General features: G+C 42.0%; 1 protein-coding gene across 2 annotated transcripts in view; it reads right to left on the minus strand.

Annotated features, from left to right (window-relative positions):
- Positions 1 to 13916: 13916 nt before the first annotated feature.
- Positions 13917 to 17784, minus strand: part of PATL1 (PAT1 homolog 1, processing body mRNA decay factor) — a 35705-nt gene continuing 31837 nt past the window's right edge. For both annotated transcript variants that reach the window (XM_074274099.1, XM_074274098.1), the window contains exons 17-19: positions 16270 to 16361; positions 16025 to 16174; positions 13917 to 15635 (exon numbers count right to left, since the gene is read on the minus strand). In XM_074274099.1, the coding sequence (XP_074130200.1) occupies positions 15614 to 15635; positions 16025 to 16174; positions 16270 to 16361 (264 nt within the window). In that variant the 3' untranslated portion in view covers positions 13917 to 15613. The remainder of the gene's footprint in view (positions 15636 to 16024; positions 16175 to 16269; positions 16362 to 17784) is intronic.

The following is a 17784-nucleotide window of genomic DNA, read 5'->3' on the forward strand; positions in this document are numbered from 1 at the left end:
AGCTCAAATTTCAGGCATAAACCCCACAGGGTAATACCTCTCAGAGAAGGAAGAACAACACTACTTTGACATGGAAGAGATCAGAGATTTAGAACTTGGAAGGGACTCCCAGAGGCAACATCATTCCCCAGAGTCTCTCAAGTACACAGTGCCAGAATTCAGTATTCAGTACCGAACACACAGATTCTGGCTCAAAACCCCTGAACACAGATGGGGGAAGGAGGGGAAAAGTTGGAACAGAAGGTTTTGCAAGGGTCAATGCTGAAAAATTACCCATGCATATATCTGGTAAATAAAAAGCTATTTAAAAAAAAACCCTGAACACACTCCACTGTCCCCCACTTCCTTTCCTCAGCTCTCTCCAGGATTCTGCGATGGTGCAAGTTCGCTATAGAGAGCCTATTTGTTCAGTGCTGGGCCTCCTGCTCCACCCCACCTGTCTTTACTTTCTAGGAGGAGTCCAAAGAGTCTGCCAGATTAAACGTTTCCCCTTACCTGCCTGTGGTCATGTGGGCCTGTGTATCCTTGGGGTCTGATGTATTTTCCGTAATGGGGGAAGCCCTAAACCTATAACTGTATTATATATCTGTAGAAAAGGATCCTGTTATCCACGTTTGGGGACACCTAGATGCAAATCGTACCTAAACTTCATTTAGGAGATTTCCTCAGCACTTGGTGGAATAGAAGGGGAAAGGGCAAAGGGGAAACACGCGAGCCGAAGAGAGACCTGGAAGCTCTTGGGTCTGGGTCACCAGGATTGAGCCCCAGTCCTTGCAAACCTAGAGATTTGGGGGCCAGAGCTATAAAAGCTTTCAGTGATCTCTCTAGCTATTCATTCATTTATATTTAAAGATATTCAAGTTATAATTTAATAAATAGTATTATAAAGTATTTTTAAAAAAACAAAGTATCCTTAAATACATATATATATATGTATATATAATATATATAAGCATTTTATATATATATATGTATATATAATATATATAAGCATTATATATATATATGTATATATAATATATATAAGCATCATATATATATATATATATATATATATATATATAATACTTAAAAGTATTATATATTGTACTCTGTGTGTATTTGTATTATGGAAATACTCTGTAAACCGTGACATGCTTTCCAAACATTGTTGTGTTGAATAGTAGTGGGAAATGGTGGATATGCTGTGGTGGAATCAATTATGAAAAAACTTGAAAATCAGTAAGTTTAGGCAGAAAGTAAAGAACCAGGAAAGATTGTTGAGCAGAAGTCACATGAGAGAGTTAAAGGAGACAATCATAATTCGTTCTGTTGTCTCTGACTCTTCACCTACTAGAATGGTTTGCCATTTCCTTTTCTAATATGTTCCCATTTTACAGATAGGGAACTGATGCAAATAGGAGCCTAGGCTCACAAAGCCAGTAAGTATCTGAGGCTGGATTTGAGTTCCGATCTTCCTGACTACAGGTTCAGTTTTCTATCCACTGCACCAACTAGGTGCTTCACTGAAAAGGGAGGGAGATGCTATTATAATCACTCATTTTACGTCCCATTCTGAGAAAGACTTAAATCAGATTTTTCTTGTGCAACATGATAAGTACAGATATATATATATATATATATATATATATATATATATATATATATATATATATATATAAGAATTGCACTTGTTTCACCTATATTGGATTACTTGTTATCTAGGGGCGGGGTTGGGGAGAAGGGAGGGAGAAAAATTTGGAATACAGGATTTTGCAAGGGTGAATGTTAAAAAGCTATCTTTACATTATTTTGAAAATAAAAAGCTATTAATTTGAAAAAAAAAGACAAATTAAAATCACTTGTTTAGGGTTAAATAACTAGTAAGTATCTGAGTTCCCATTTGAACTCAGGTCTTTTTTTTTTCATAATTTTTATAATTATAATTTTTTTGACAGAACATATACCTGGTCATTTTTTACAACATTATCTCTTGCAATCACTTCGGTTCCGAATTTTCCCCTCCTTCCCTCCACCCCCCTGCCCTAGATGGCAAGCAGTCCCATACATGTTAAATGTGTTATAGTATATCCTAGATACAATCTATGTGTGCAGAACCGAATTTCTTGTTGCACAGGAAGAATTGGATTCAGAAGGCAAAAATAACCTGGGAGGAAAAACAAAAATGCAAGTAGTCCACATTCATTTCCCAGCGTTCCTTCTCTGGGTGTAGCTGATTCTGTCCATCATTGATCAACTGGAACTGAATTAGATCTTTGTGGAAGATATCCACTTCCATCAGAATACATCCTCATGCAGTATTGTTGTTGAAGTGTACAGCGATCTCCTGGTTCTGCTCATTTCACTCAGCATCAGTTGATGTAAGTCTCTCCAGGCCTCTCTGTATTCCTCCTGCTGGTCATTTCTTACAGAGCAATAATATTCCATAACATTCATATACCACAATTTACCCAACCATTCTCCAATTGATGGATATCCATTCATCTTCCAGTTTCTAACCACTATGAAAAGGGCTGCCACAAACATTTTGGCACATACAGGCCCCTTTCCCTTCTTTAGTATTTCTTTGGAATATAAGCCCAGTTTTTTTGTTTTTTTTTTTTTTTCCCCCTGAGGCTGGGGTTAAGTGACTTGCCCAGGGTCACACAGCTAGGGAGTGTTAAGTGTCTGAGACCAGATTTGAACTCGGGTCCTTCTGAATTCAAGGCTGGTGCTCTATCTAGGTACCACCTAGCACCCCCAAACTCAGGTCTTCTTGATTCCAGATGTGGCTCTCTCCACCCTTTCCCCAGGGCCATCCACATACTTTTAATCCTGGATAATGATAACCACCCTGGACATTTATAAAGAATGTTTTAAAATGTTTGTAAAGCTCTCTACAAATATTGCAAATAGCAAATCAAGTCATCAAGGCTACTTTGGATACTGTTGTAGTAATTCAGGTTATCGTTTGTCCTTTGTTCTAGAAGGGGACCATGACATCAGGGAAGTGGATGCCAAGATATGCCAGTGAATTGGATTTAAGGCAGGGAGGGCGGGACAAGGCTACTGTCTCACTTTTCCCTCCTATGGCTCCTGTGGCCTGCTAGGGATAGGGACGACTGGAGATGGTCCCGGATGCAGTGGGAGACCTGGGCCTTTTTCAGCTCAGATCTCTAACAGGTGTGAGTCTGACTAAGGTCAACAAGGGCCCGGCCTAGCATGGCGACAGTGGGAAGAGAGAGATGGAACACTGAATAGCAGAATCTGATAGGAATCGGTGACTGAATATGGGGAATAAAAGAGAAGGAGGCGTCGAAGGAGATTCCAAGTTTGTGTGACAGGAAGAACCGGGGCCAGGAACAAAAAAGTCGATGCATTTGAACTTTCTGAAGAGAAGGGATGAGCTACACCTGTAATCCTTCCACGGCCCACACTTGGCTTTTTCCTGGTTTTCTGGCCAAGTTTTTCTACGGTGAACGTCCTCTTAGCCTTGTTCTTTTGTTTATGAAATAAATTGGAACACAAGTTGGAATAGGAAGAAGAGGTGGGACCTGTTTTTGGATCAGGCTTTTTAACCCAGTTCCAAGTGAAATAAATCCATGCTCCTTTGGAACACTTACTGGAGTAACAAAAGTAATACCTAGATAAATAAAATAAAAGGTAAATAATAATAATAAATGGTACAATCCTAGAGGTCAAGAGCCATGCCTTCTGTGTGTTTTGATAGTCATTATGGACAGTTAGAGCTAGAAGGGAGCTCAGAAAACATCGAGCTCCTGACTTAGCAGGAAAGCTCCTTCCACCCCATTCCATCACCACTTCCTAGTCAATACAAGCAAGTTAGGATGGTACAATGGCAACATTAAATTGGAATCAGCAGATTGAGAAGCGATTTCCAGCTCTGCCATTGTCTCCGTGATACTGGGCAAGTCATAATTTTTCTCCTCTCTGGGTCTCAGTTTCCTCACTTGTAAAAGGAGTGAATTAGACTCTGTGGATCTGGAATCAGAGAACTTGGGTGAATTGAAATACAGGCTTTATCACAGCCATCATCAGACTGTTGAAGCTGGCAAAAAAGAATGACAAATATTGGAAGAGCTGTGAGCAAACAGAACATTACTGTCCTCTTGGTGGGGCTGTGAAGGGATCCGGCTGCTCCAGAGAATAATTTGGGAAAAAATGTCCCTAAAGCTATTAAACTGTGCATGTCCTTTGACCCAGCTTTACTTTTACTAGGCTTACACCTCCAAGAAATCAAAGGAAGAAGAAAGGGGCCAGATATAAACAAAAACATATAGACTTAGAAACTACAGAGGTGCTCATCAGTTGGGACTAGGTGGACTTAGGGTATACTTATGTAGTAGAATGCTGTTGTGCTTAAAAAAAAAAAAAATCTAGCTCCGGGGGACAGAGACCATTTCTTTGTTCCAAAAGTATCTGGCACATAGGACAGGATAATGTCAAGATTATGAACTGGAGACACTGGAAAGATGATGGTGCCTTTGACCGAAATAGAGAAGTTTGGAAGAGAAAAGAAATTAGGGAGAAGATAGTGCAGTTCTAGACATTTGAGTCTATGATATCTCTTGGCTATCCCTTCAAATGAAAGAAAACACATAACAGGAAAACTGGGAGGATGGTTTTTTCCAAGGCATAAGGCCTGGACATGTCCAGGAAGTAAAGTGGAGGCCAGGGTAAGGGCAAGATAAGGAGAAAGCTCATCAATCAAAGTCCAGGGTGGCTCTGGGACTGGATTCCATGTTCCTGAAGGGAGGAGGTAAAGGGTGGAGACTGCATGGCCAGGGATGGCTGCATTCAACTGAATTCCTCTTTAGCCAATGGTTCATGTGGTTCAAAGTCTTCGGCCAGAGTTCAAATTGATAGTCTGAGAAAGACTAATTGAAAAGAGGTTTAAAACACTTAAAAGAACAAAGATGGGGACCCTACCAAGGTCAGAGATATGTAAAAGGTCATGGATCACAGAAAAAGTACTACAAACTTGGAAAAGATCAGATATTTCTACAATTCTCAAAACAAGACGAAAGAACATTTTCCAAACTGTAGGGCAGAGGGTTTGACTTCGATTTTGGGGGGCAGGATAGAACAGATCATTAGAGAAAATCAGTCACAAACACCTACAAAGCAAAGAGGTGATTTAGAGAGTTAGCCTCCTGAAGAACAAGCATGCTAGATTAATCTTAACTAATTTTTTGACAGGATTACTAAACTAGTAAGTGAAAGGAATGTCCTGGGCATTGACTACCTAGGTTTTAGCAAAGATTATGATAAGATATCTCTTGTTATTCTTCCCGGGAAGGTTGAAAGATAGGGAGTAGGCAATAAAATGATCAGAAGGCTTCAGAATTGTTTGGATGGCGGGAATCAAACTGTAAATGTTAATTAATGGTTCTGTGACCATGTGGCTAGAGGTCTCTAGGGGAAGGTTCCCGCTGAGCAGTGCTTGGTCCTGTGTTGTTTAACATTTTTATCAACAGTGTGGATAAAGGCACATATGGTATGCTCAGCACACACATATGCCTCCCCTTCTCAACCGATTCCAGTGCTTCCTCTTGCCTCTAGGACAAACTACAGATTCCTGTGTTTAGCTTTTAAATCTTACACAATCTGGCCCGAGCTTATCTTTTCAGATTCTTTGGCCGTCATTCCCTGCTGCTCTCTCCAGTCCTGGCAAACTGGTCTATCTGTGTCTCACATGTGCCTCTTATGGCCATGCCTTTGGGTTGGTCTCTTTTGCCTGGTGGATAGAGCACCAGCCTTGAATTCAGGAGTTCAAATCTGGTCTCAGACACTTAACACTTCCTAGCTGGGTGACCCTGGGCAAGTCACTTAATCCCAGCCTCAGGGGAAAAAAATATATTTATTCTAATCTTTTTTATGGAAAGGTGGAATAAAATCATAAGTGGGAAATGAGTATGGAAACCTGTAAATGTCAGATAAGTGTTAGTCTCAGACTATCTTTATTTTATATTTATTCATTTTATAGCAATGCTGGATGTATTTTTATACATCCTTGTTCTCTCCGTTGAATTTAAGCTCATTGAGAGTAGGACTTGTCCAGTCTCCACTTGATATATGGTCAAAAGATATGAACAATTTTCAGAAGAAGAAATTAAAGCCATTTTAAAATCACTATTGATCAGAGAAATGCAAATTAAGACAGTGATAAGGTACCACTTCACACCTCTCAGATTGGTTAAGGTGATAATAAACATTGGAAAGGATGTGGCAAAACTGGGACACTAATACATCGTTGGGAGAGTTGAGAAGATCTAATCACTCTGGAGAGCAATTTGGAACTATGTCCAAAGGGCTCTCAAATTGTGCATACTCTGATCCAGCTGTGAATCTACTGGGTCCGTATCCCAAAAAGCTCATAAAAGAGGGGAAAGGATCCACATATGCAGAAATATCTGTGGCAGCCCTTTTTGTAGTGGCAAGAAACTGAGTGGACGCCCGTCAATTGGAGAATAACTAAGTTATGGTATATGAATGTTATGGAGTATTATTGTTCTATAAGAAATGATCAGCAAGATGATTTCAGAAAAGAGAACATTGTACACAGCAATAACAAAATTATGTGATGATCAATTCTGATGAACTTGGCCCTTTAAATGAGGTGATTCAGGCAAACTCCAGTGAGAGCTACCAGAAAGAGGACTATGGGCGCTGAATGTGGATCACAACATAGTATTTGCACCTTTTTTGTTATGATATGTTTGCATTTTGTTTTCTTTCTTGTTTTGTTTTTTTTTTTTAATCTGATTTTTCTTGTGCGGTAAGATTATTGTATAAATATGTATAGAAGAATTGCATATTTAACATTGGATTACTTGCTGTCTAGGGGAGGGAGTGGGAGAAAAAAAGGGAGAAAAGTTTGGAACACAAGGTTTTGCAAGGGTAGATGTTGAAAACTATCCTATCTTTGCATGTATTTTGAAAATAAAAAGCTAATTATTTAAAAAAATTTTAAAAGGTAGGATTTGTGGATTCTTTGTACATTTATTTCTAATACTTGGGACCTAGTAGATGCCTAATAAATATCTGTTGATTGATTTTAGGGCAAATCTTTCTCACAACTTTTGCAACATAAACAGCATCTTAGATAGTACCATAGTTAGTGCTAGACTTGGAGTCAGGAAGACCTGAATTCAAATTCAACCTCAGATACTTCCTAGCTGTATAACTCTGGTCAAGTCAGTTAACATTATCTGCCTGTTTCCTGAATTATAAAATGAAGATAATAATAATACCTACCTCCCATTATTTTTGTGAGGATCAAATGGAGATATCTGTAAAAAACAAAAAACAAAAAAACAAAAAACCCACCCAAAATCTAAACAAACCAAACCAAAACAAACAACCAAACAAAAAAACCCAACCCATTTAACACAGTACCTGGAACATAGTAGGTGCTTATAAATGCTTCCTTCCTTCCTCCCTCCCTTCCTTTTCTTGCTTCCCTCCTTCTTTGCTTCTTTCCTTCCACAACTGTTAGAAGTCACTTATTTCTGATTTTGAGGGAGTCACATTGTCACTGATCTTTCTTTATTAGGAGACCAGGTAGAACAGTGGATTCAGAAGGAATAAAGTGCAAAGGCCACTGGGAAAGTCACTTAAGCCTCAGTTTCCCCATCTGTAAAATGGGGATAATAATAACACCTACATCCCAGTGTTGTAGTGAGGATCAAATGAAATAATAAACACAAAGCACTTAGCACTGTTCCAGGTAAATGTTGGCTATTATTGTTTCTCTTATTACTTAGTGCCTGCCATTTTCAAAATTGTTTAATGCTCAGATGAAAACTGGCTATCTAAAAACATAAAGGATCAGCACTTCGTTGACTTACAGGATTGTATTAAGGAGAGGGAATTGGCAAGAGTCTTTTCTTGCTTCCCCGCTTAGCCAAGCTGTCTTCACTGACTCGGGCACGGGGACATGCTCGGCTCGGTGTATTTTCTTCGCGTCCCAGTCTGTAACGGTAACATCTTGGCTTCCCAGTGCTTGACAGGCTGATTTGGGCACTAGCCAGTTGGCTGAGGCTTGAGCCAGCCAGGATGGAATGAGTCTTACTGGAGACATATTGTTTAGGGCGGTAGCCAGGAGTTATTGCACAGATAATCCATATATCCTACTCTTTAGGAAGGCTTGTTTCAACCATTCAATCAACAAACCTTTAATTAAATACTTACTATATTCCGGATACCGCATTAGTCACTGGGGAACAAATATAAAAGAGAACCTGTCTCTTGATTCCAAGGAGCTTAATATGTCCTATTTGGGAAGATACAACATTTCATAGCTAAGTAATATAAGATATGAACTAAAAACCAAACAAAAATCCCCAAAACATGGTGATTTGGGAGGGTGTGTTAGTGATGCCTGGGGGAATCAAAAATGGCCTCCTGAAGAACGTATCACTTGGGGAGGCTAGGTTTTCGAAGAAACAGAGTTGAGAAGGAAGAACATTACAGAACGTACAAAGGCATGGGGGTGGGAGACAAAATATGATGTAAGAAAAAGTCTGGCTGCGATGTAAAATGTCTGGGGGAGAGGAAGTATATAATTAGTTTGATTTTAAATCTAAGCAAAGGTTTGTGTTTTATCCTAAATGCAACAGAGAGCCACTGAAGCTCGTGGGGCAGGGATAGGACTAGACAAGAACTCTGGGAGTGCCGGCTTGGCAGCTGTGCTGGAGGATGGCAAAGGGCAGAGACTGAAGGTTGCGGATCTATCTAAAAGTCTAGGCAAGGAGTGCTGAAAGCCCTGACAAGACTGGTTAGGCCGTCAATAGAGAGAAGCAGACAGATGCAAAAGATGCCGAGATGTAGCACAAACAATCCTTGGCAGATGACTAGATATGGGAGGGAGAAGGAGGAATCAACAGGGACTCCTAGGATATGGTGCCAGATGACTGAAAGACGGTAACATCCTTAATAGAAATAGAAAAATGGCAAAAATCGTAGGGAAAATTGTGAGCTCGCGCTGTTTCAGGCATGTTGAGTTTGAGATGCCAATGGGACATCTCAACCCTCAATATTTAAATGATTTAATAATTCTTTATTAAATATTATATAAAATATTACTATAAATTTTATAGTAAATAATAAGACAACCAAGGAATGGAAACATTTGATAGAGAAGGGAGCAAATTCTTTTAAAGCGCCTACTATGTGCTAGGCACATTTGATCCATATAATATCATTGTTATTCTCACCAGAATTATTATTCTCACCAGAAAAGTTGGTCATCTCACAGTGGGGGTCAGTGCTCAAAGTCTGGATCATCTGCTGTCAAGGTCATTTCTTCCATTAGGCTCTTAGGACATTCATTGACCCCTACAGTGAAACTGAAATAGATTTAATGGTGTTGGGCATGGGTGTTGCCAAAAAAAAAAATAATAATAATTTGGTTACGATTTCTCTAGAATGGATTTAAAACTCCTAGAAATCTGTGGGTATGATTTCGGTCACTACCCGTGGTCCGCAGATTTAACTAGCTAGCCTTGTATCTGCCCCGATGGCTGAATTCACTTTTCCTATCACGGCTATCTCAAGTTGTTCATCACTTATCTTTATTCATGATGTCCTGCACTTCCTCCATGAAATCCGCCTCCCACTGCCCATCTCGTGGAGGCTGACTTCTCAGTGGCTGGGCTGCCTGGTCCTACGAGCTCCTGGCACGCTATAAATGGTTTGAACCTGGCCCCAGTCATGGTCTGTGTGTCCGTGGGTGGGTGTAGGAGTAGCCTGGAAAAAGTCAGGCTTTGACACAGGGTGATAACATCTTTTTGGCCCTACTCCTGGAAGACTATCTACCACCCTAGAGAGGAGCTGCAGTATATATGAATAAAGGAAGCATCCTCCATCAGGCGGCATGGTAGAGTACTTGAACTAGTTAGTAAGACCTGAGTTCAAGTCCAGCCTTAGATTCTTTTTTTTTTCCCCTGAGGCTGGGGTTAAGTGACTTGCCCAGGGTCACACAGCTAGGAAAAGTGTCTGAGACCAGATTTGAACTCGGGTCCTCCTGAACTTGGGTGCTCTATCCACTGCGCCACCTAGCTGCCCCGTTAGGTTCTTATTAGTTGGGTGACCTTGTGAGTTATGTGTCTTAAGCTCCACGGGGTCTTCTCGTCTTGTATTAGTATTCCCGCCTCTGCATGGGAAGGTCAATTCCACTGATTGGGAATAAGAGACAGTTAAACCCTCGTGATGCCATTCATACTAGTCCCTATTTAAGAGACAAGTGATTATGCTACCTTTGCACAGTCAGGATACCTCGGCCGTTAAAGTTATAACTCACCGGGCAGGCAGTGCCTCTAATACGGGTTAATGCTAGAGGTGATGTTTTTGGTAAACTATTTACCTATCTGTAAACTGGGGATAATTACAGTACCCAGGGTCATTCTTTATTAGAATTATTTTATTAATAATAATTATTAATTAATAATAAAATAATATTATTTTATTAATAAATATATTTTAAAAATATTTTCTAAACCTTAAAGTGCTAATAAAAGCTAGCTGTCATTATTATCCATTTCTCTGATACTTGTTTAATCCAGTTCGACTCTGTGAGTCCATTCGGGTTTGACTTTGCTAAAGTGGTTGGTCATTTCCTTCTCCAGCTCATTTTATAAATAAGGAAACTGAGGCAAACAGGGTGAAGTGATATGCCCAGGGTCACACAGCAAGTACATGTCTGAGGCCAGTTTTGAATTCAGTCTTCCCGATTCCAGACCAATGCTCTATGCACTCCCCTACCTCTGGTACTCCACTACATAGAACCTTGAAGTTTGGAAGAAATATAACTTTTTTCACATCAGGTTTTTATTCCTCCTCAGTTTTGTATTTCTCCAGTGCTTTATAGTTTACAAAAAGCTTTACATACGTTATGTTGTTTGACTTTGCCCATAGTCCCTTGTGAGGCAGGTGCTACTCATCGTTTTACAGATTAGGAAATTAAGGTAGACAGAACCTAAGTGATTCGCTCAGGATCGCACATCTAGTATGTGTCTCTATCCATTGCTCCCTCAGGTACCTATAACATTATGTTGTTTGATTTTCATGATATTTCCTTGTGAGGCAAGTGCTATTAATGTATTACAGATTAGGAAATTGAGGTAGACAGAACCTAAGTGATTCGCTCAGGATCGCACATCTAGTATGTGTCTCTATCCATTGCTCCCTCAGGTACCTATAACATTATGTTGTTTGATTTTCATGATATTTCCTTGTGAGGCAAGTGCTATTAATGTATTACAGATTAGGAAATTGAGGTAGACAGAACTTAAGTGATTCGCTCAGGATCACACATTTAGTATGTGTCCATTGCTCCCCCAGAGTACCTGTTGCCATGAAACTGCAGATGTATTCTTCTAGAATGGCCGCTAGAAAAGAGATATCTCAAGTCTTCCTTATGTCTTGATGGAAATTGAAAGTTTCCTTTACAGAATGGAAAACGACAACAAATAAAAATCAGTGTTCTTCATACTCTTACTTTGGGAGCTTCTAAGTGTATGAAATAACATTTTGCTGGTTGGTTCAGGTAGAAGTGAATAAAAATTGTAATGTAAGGAAAAATTTCCTAGCATTTAGCACTAAATCTGGAGATATAATGGTAGGGGACGGGGGTAAAGGGACATGGAGGGGATTCCTGGGTCAAGGTTGAACAAAATGACTTGCTTCTAAAGTTCTTCCTAAGAGTTTGTGATTTTACACATAAAACTTTTTTCTTACGTATCTATAGAATGACATGTGAGTGGGCTTACAGTGGAATGAATGGCTTAGCTGATGTCATGCAGTCATCCTGAGCTGGGATCACCAGACTGGGGTGGGGAGCACTAGAACAAGTGCTCTTCTGACCCAGCTTTGGGTGGCCCTAAGTAGTAACCAAATACTTGATCTCTGCCTGAGCACAAAGATCACAAGTTAAATTTCACCTAGTCTTTCGTGTTAGTAACCAGGCAGATTACTAACTGGAATATTATGAGCAGTTTGGATTTAAAAACATGGAAATGATTGCAAAAATGAAAAGATTGAAAAATCAGAACCCATGAGGAAAAATAGAAATGAAATTTAGAGAGTAACTGATCTCAGGGCACAAAAGGCTCCCCAGAACAGCTGAGGCACGACTCCATACTTGCTTTGGATCGAATTTTTCGTGTCTCAATTTTAGAGCCTGGCTCAATGTCCAGTTTTAATGGGAAATTGGCTAATAGGACTACATCCTTACTAGGATTACTGAGCTCAGTTACTACCAAAAGATTTCAGAGGGAGAAATGAGCCCCCCTTTAGCCAATTACTTTGTGGGCCACGAGCCCTGGCTGATAGCATCTCTCCTGCTTCACCCCCAACTCCACGTCCCTGGATATAGGATTTACAGCAGTAGTTTAAAGGATCAGGAAACCTCCTAGAGCTGTCCACTTTAGTGGTGCCGTTTAAAGCTTCACCTTTTATTTAAATGTTGACCCTGCCAGTCATTCAGCCTTAATTTCGACATAAATGGGAGAACATTCACTATTCCTGTGTGCACAGGGAGATCTTCCTAGTTTAAATACTATCGATGCTTAATGCTTGAAGTTATGTTGGCAAGGGGCTGGTCATAGAGCCAGACTCAAAGCCTAGAAAGACCTGCAGGTTCCTCTTCATTTGATAAGGCAACTGAAGCCTAAAGAAATAAACGATTGGCTCAGTTGGGAAGGTTGGTTTTGAACTTGGGTAGAGCTCTTTCTATACCATACTACCGTACCAGTGACTTGCTCATGGTCAGAGATTGTTAGCAATGAAGCTGGCAGTCAAAACGTATACTACATGTAAAATGGGTAATAATCAGCCATAGGATATGGATCAGAAAATGGTAAAATGGTAAAAAAAATAAAGGCAAATAGTGTATTACTAGCTAGCCACAATGGATGACAAGTAGCTTTCTTCCATCTCTTTTGGGGAGCTGCCGTAAGAGAACTGAAGTTCTCGTACTCAAAGTACATTTATCGAAAACAACAGCTAACCCCTCCAATGGATAACACAGACTTTCTACAGAGCTTTTAAAAATGAATTACTAGGGGCAGCTAGGTGGTGCAGTGGATAGAGCACAGCCCTGAATTCAGGAGGACCCGAGTTCAAATCTGGTCTCAAGACACTTAACACTTCCTAGCTGTGTGACTCTGGGCAATTGCGTCACTTAACCCCAACCTCAGAAAAAAAAAAAAAAATTACTGCCGTCTTCCCAGAGATTAAAAAAGCTCAAAGTTCCGTTCAGAGTCAAGATTCTATTTTGCATAAAGGCAGAGTAAGATATTGAGAATATTTTAAATAATCCATATTCTGGGAAAAGGGACGGGATCTGGACCTGGGGATTGTGTAAGTAAACCCCTCCTCCCCTGTTGTTGGCAGCTGCTCTGTAATATGGTTTTGGGAAGGTGCCTGGGGCACCACAAGATCCCATGGTCTATGTAGGGTCACCGGAGTTGGCATGTGGGATGTGGACCCTCGGCCCTTCTTGACTGAGGTTGGTTCTTGTGGCCATTACACACGTCTCTCAGCATTACTGAACACAAAGTGGGGTGATCATAGCTTGGCGAGTAGCGGATGGAATGCTGGGCTGGCAGTCAGGGAGAGCCTGATACTAGCTGTGTCACTTTGGGCAAAACACAACTTCTGTTTGCTTCAGTTTGCCCAACTCTAAAAAGGAGATAATACCACCAGTCATCTTCCAAAGTTGTTGTGAGGATCAAACGAGGTGACATTTGTAAAGCACTTAGCACAGTGCTGACACCTCGTAGGCACTATAGAAATGCTGTTATCATGATGTGATATTTCCATTCACTGCCTATTTCAAGGTGTTTGCGAGTGACGAAATGTGACCAGACACCTTACAGATACCCATTTCGAATCATAACTCATGGATAATTCTCAAGTATACAATTTGTTTTTATTTACAATACCCTATAAAAATGTAAATTTAGAAACTTTTATTTTCATTAATTAGAACCAAACAAAAAAAGTAAAAGCGGAGGAAGAAAAAAAAAGAATGAAATGTCCACTTGATCGGCTGGAGGGAAGGAGGGGGAGAGAGGAAGGTAGAAATATTCAGTAAGTGATGGTTGGGAGAAAAACTGGATGTTAGTGGGAAAAGGAATGGTTGGGAAAGAAACTGGAGGGTGGATAAGAAGAAGAGAGGGTGAACCAAGAGTGATGGAAGAGAGGCTGGTGATAACGGAGGATTTCACTGGTTGTACAATACATATATGTGCAAAATGTTCATCTTCTTAAATAAAAGAACCTCTCCTCTCCACCACATTCCAAAAGGTGCAAACAGAGGAACAGTATAGGATGATAATGAAAATTCATCAGATTCAATTGTCCTGGGAGCTATACCTGCTGGGGATGAACCCAGGGCCCCCGGATTAATTTTGCTAAAGAAATCAGGGCAATGCAAGGGGCTGTTCCAGCTGGGCTTCCAACCCAGACCCCTCAGTTATCCAGAAAATGGGACTTGAGTGAAACAGAGCAGGGATAGCATTTCTCCTCCAGGTGGGAGGTGGGAAAAGAAGGGAGGACCGTGTCAAACTCGGAATTCATGGTTCCAGCTGGAGGCCTCTACCCATGAAGGACCAAATGAAAAAGGTTCAAGAAGAGCCACAGGAGAGCTTCTAAAGCATTCCCAGGAAGACAAGAGTGGGTGAGTGTGCAAAGAGGTGCAGTTAAGTTCCTACGCTGCTAACGCAGTCTATGGGAGGGAAGCAGTCATCCTGAGCAGTCTCTTAAGGAAGGGACAGGAAGTCTGAACTCATTTCTCTAATGGTTTCAGTGAGGAGGAAAAGAACTGAACATGTGCTGTTTCCACAGCAAAGAGATGAAAAGTGAAGCAGGAGGAGCAATGAGGAGACAAATGAGGATTTCTGAGCAGGGTTGGGCACCTAATGAAACAGGCCATTGCTCAATGATTTCTCTCGGTGGGTTACCCAGATTTGTGGAGGCCAAACAGCCAAGTTAGATCTGGGGATGGCCTAGACACATCCCCCACATTCCCAGCTGGCTGTTAGAAGAAAGAGTTGGTCAAGAGCCCAATAAAAGATTTGATTTTTTTCCCAAGCCATCACATCACTCCTTTGGAACTCTGGAGACAACACAAATATTGGGATTTCTATCTAATGTCCTCTCCTAGAGTCTTGTTAATAAGGGCGAGGAACTGGAAAGCATCAAACAGGATAGGGAGGAAGAATATTTTTGGTGGGCTATAATTTACTCTTAGCATGAATGTTGGAAAAATGTCAGATTAAAGAGATTATATCTGTGACTCTGTGGTCAAAAAAACCCAGTGAAATTAAAAAGAATTGTGGGCCAGGGCAGGGCAGGACATGCAGAATTGTGACCTAGTAGTGAGGAGTAGAAACCAGCAAAAGTCATAGCCAGCCAAGTTTCCCGAGCAGAGAGGAGGAGGCAGGAGATCGGGCTGTCTCCAAATACCAGTTATCGATGAGAAAACAATCCCACAAGGCTTTGCTTTGGGGAAGGAGCCACCTTCCCTCCCCCACTGAAAACACTCCATTGGTGATGGCAGCAGTGCAGATAGCGGCCACCTGGAGACACAGGTGCCTCCAGAGCTCTTTTACCGTATCCCCTGAACCAACCTAAAGAGAGAGAGAGAGAAAATGTTACACAAACAAACCCAAACAGGGGTCATCTGGTAGATGCAACAGTAAGGAGACTTTATTAAGGCCAGGCACTGAGCTAAGTAATTATCTCATCTCCCTTGATTCTCACTACAACCTGGGAGGAAAAATCACTTGCCCAAGGTCACACAGCTATTGCCTTAGGCTGCTCCTGACTGCAGGCCCTGAGCTCCTAGCTGCACACATACTCTCATGACAAATGTCCGTCCTCCTCCCTCTCCTCCCCAATCCCCTTTCTCTCTGCTGGGACAGCTATTTCTTTTCTTTTCTTTCTTCAAGTTCATCCCCTTCTCCTGCCTTGCTGCCAACCCGTTACGCACACGAGATCTTGCACTGGCTTCACTTACTGCAATTTTGTCTCAAGCAGGTTCAGTTTCTGTCGGTCAACATAGCGAGAAAAAAGGGATACCAGGTTTGCTGGGGTGGAGACGGGCTTAGCCAGAGTGGCCTGGGGAATCCGCAGGAGCTCTCTCGTGGCCATGAACATCAGCTCTGTCCTGACAGAGAAAACCCACAAAAAGACTGTGAGCGAGAGGAGGGAAGAAGTGCTCCCCCGGCGCCTCCCGGGCCATCCACGGCCTGCCTTACTCACCACTGGTTGTCCTGCATTAACTCTGTTGACGTGTTTGAGCTCTGCAGCTCCTCTCCTCGGCTCAGGACCAGGTAGAGCAACGAAAGGCCAAACTGTGTGGAGGCAACGAAGACATCAGTCTGACAACCAGTCAAGCAAACAGGCCTACTGTGTGCCAGGAAGCAGGCAACGTGCTGGGGACGCAAGGAGAGGGGAGGACACCGTCCCTACTCACAAGGAGCTAACTGACTGCCAGGGAGATCACCAAGGCGTCAAAAAGAAGAGACTAAGAATGTCCCAACACAGGATGGTCAGGGTGGGTGGGCCCTAGCCAAGATGCCACCAAAAGGGTGGCACTTGAGCCATGCCAGGACGGAGATGGGAGATGGAACCAAGCAATTCCCTTTAGCCAGATCAGATTATGGGAGGAGCAGCAATTTGTAAGACTGAGGCTGGACCATGAAAGGTTCTAAAGGCTGAATAGAGGGACTTCTGTTTTATTCTAGGGGCTGAGACAGTCAAATCTGAGCTTTTAAAAATAAACTTAGGAGCAATGCCAAGGATTTACTGGAAGGGGGAAGAGCCTTGAGCAGGGAGACAAATTAGGACGTCACTGCATAAAGCGTAGACCGAGGAGGCAGCTGTGTGAGGTGAGTGAAGAGCTTGGGAGTGACGCAGACCTAGAAATGGAAGGCTCTGGCAACTGGGACGAGAGAGAGTGGGGGAGTCAGTGCTAACGCCAGCTATAAATCTGGGAGACTGGCAGGATGAGTGTGCCTTCTGCAGGAACAGGAAATGGGGCACAGGGGTGGTTTGTGGCAGGAAGACAATCGCTGGTTGTTTTGGGCAAGATGAGCTCGAGATGTCTCCAGGCTGTCCAATTTGAAATGTTCGACACCAAAATGGCAGTGTGATGAAGTGGAGGGGGAGGCTGAGACAGGAACCCAAGTGAGCTGGCAACTTCCAAGGGAGCCGGGAAGAGAAAAGAACGATGAGCTTCTGAGTGGCAGAGACAGTCAGGAGGAGATGGATTTGGAGGATGAGGCAACAAAGGAGAAGGATGAGGAGCAGCAAAAGGGCAGAACCAGGACAGAGCAGTGTCACAACAGAATCAGGACTCCTCTGACTCCTGCATGAGGAATCACATTGGGCAGTTGACTTAGAGAGGAAATGGTGATCACATTATCAGGTGATGAGGTCAAAAGTCAGAGCATCAGCTGCTGAGGAAGAGAGGTAGAGGCAGGGACCAGAGATGACTTTTCCTAAGTGTTTCCCTGAAAAGGCACAAGGCCCAGATATAGGGATGGCTGCTGTTTAGTCATTCATTTGTATCCAACTCTTCATGACCCCATGGGCCATACTGTCCATACGTCCATACTGCAGTCGTTTGCTATTTCCTTCTCCAAAGGATTAAGGCAAACAAAGGGTAAGTGACTTACCCAGGGTCACATAGCTAGAGTGTCTAAGGTCTAAGTGTCTGAGGCTGTCGTTAGATCTTCCGAACTCCAGACCCAGACTCTACCCACTGAGCTACCT

The sequence above is a fragment of the Sminthopsis crassicaudata genome, chromosome 6, assembly GCF_048593235.1.
Source record: "Sminthopsis crassicaudata isolate SCR6 chromosome 6, ASM4859323v1, whole genome shotgun sequence".
NCBI classification, from domain to species: domain Eukaryota; kingdom Metazoa; phylum Chordata; class Mammalia; order Dasyuromorphia; family Dasyuridae; genus Sminthopsis; species Sminthopsis crassicaudata.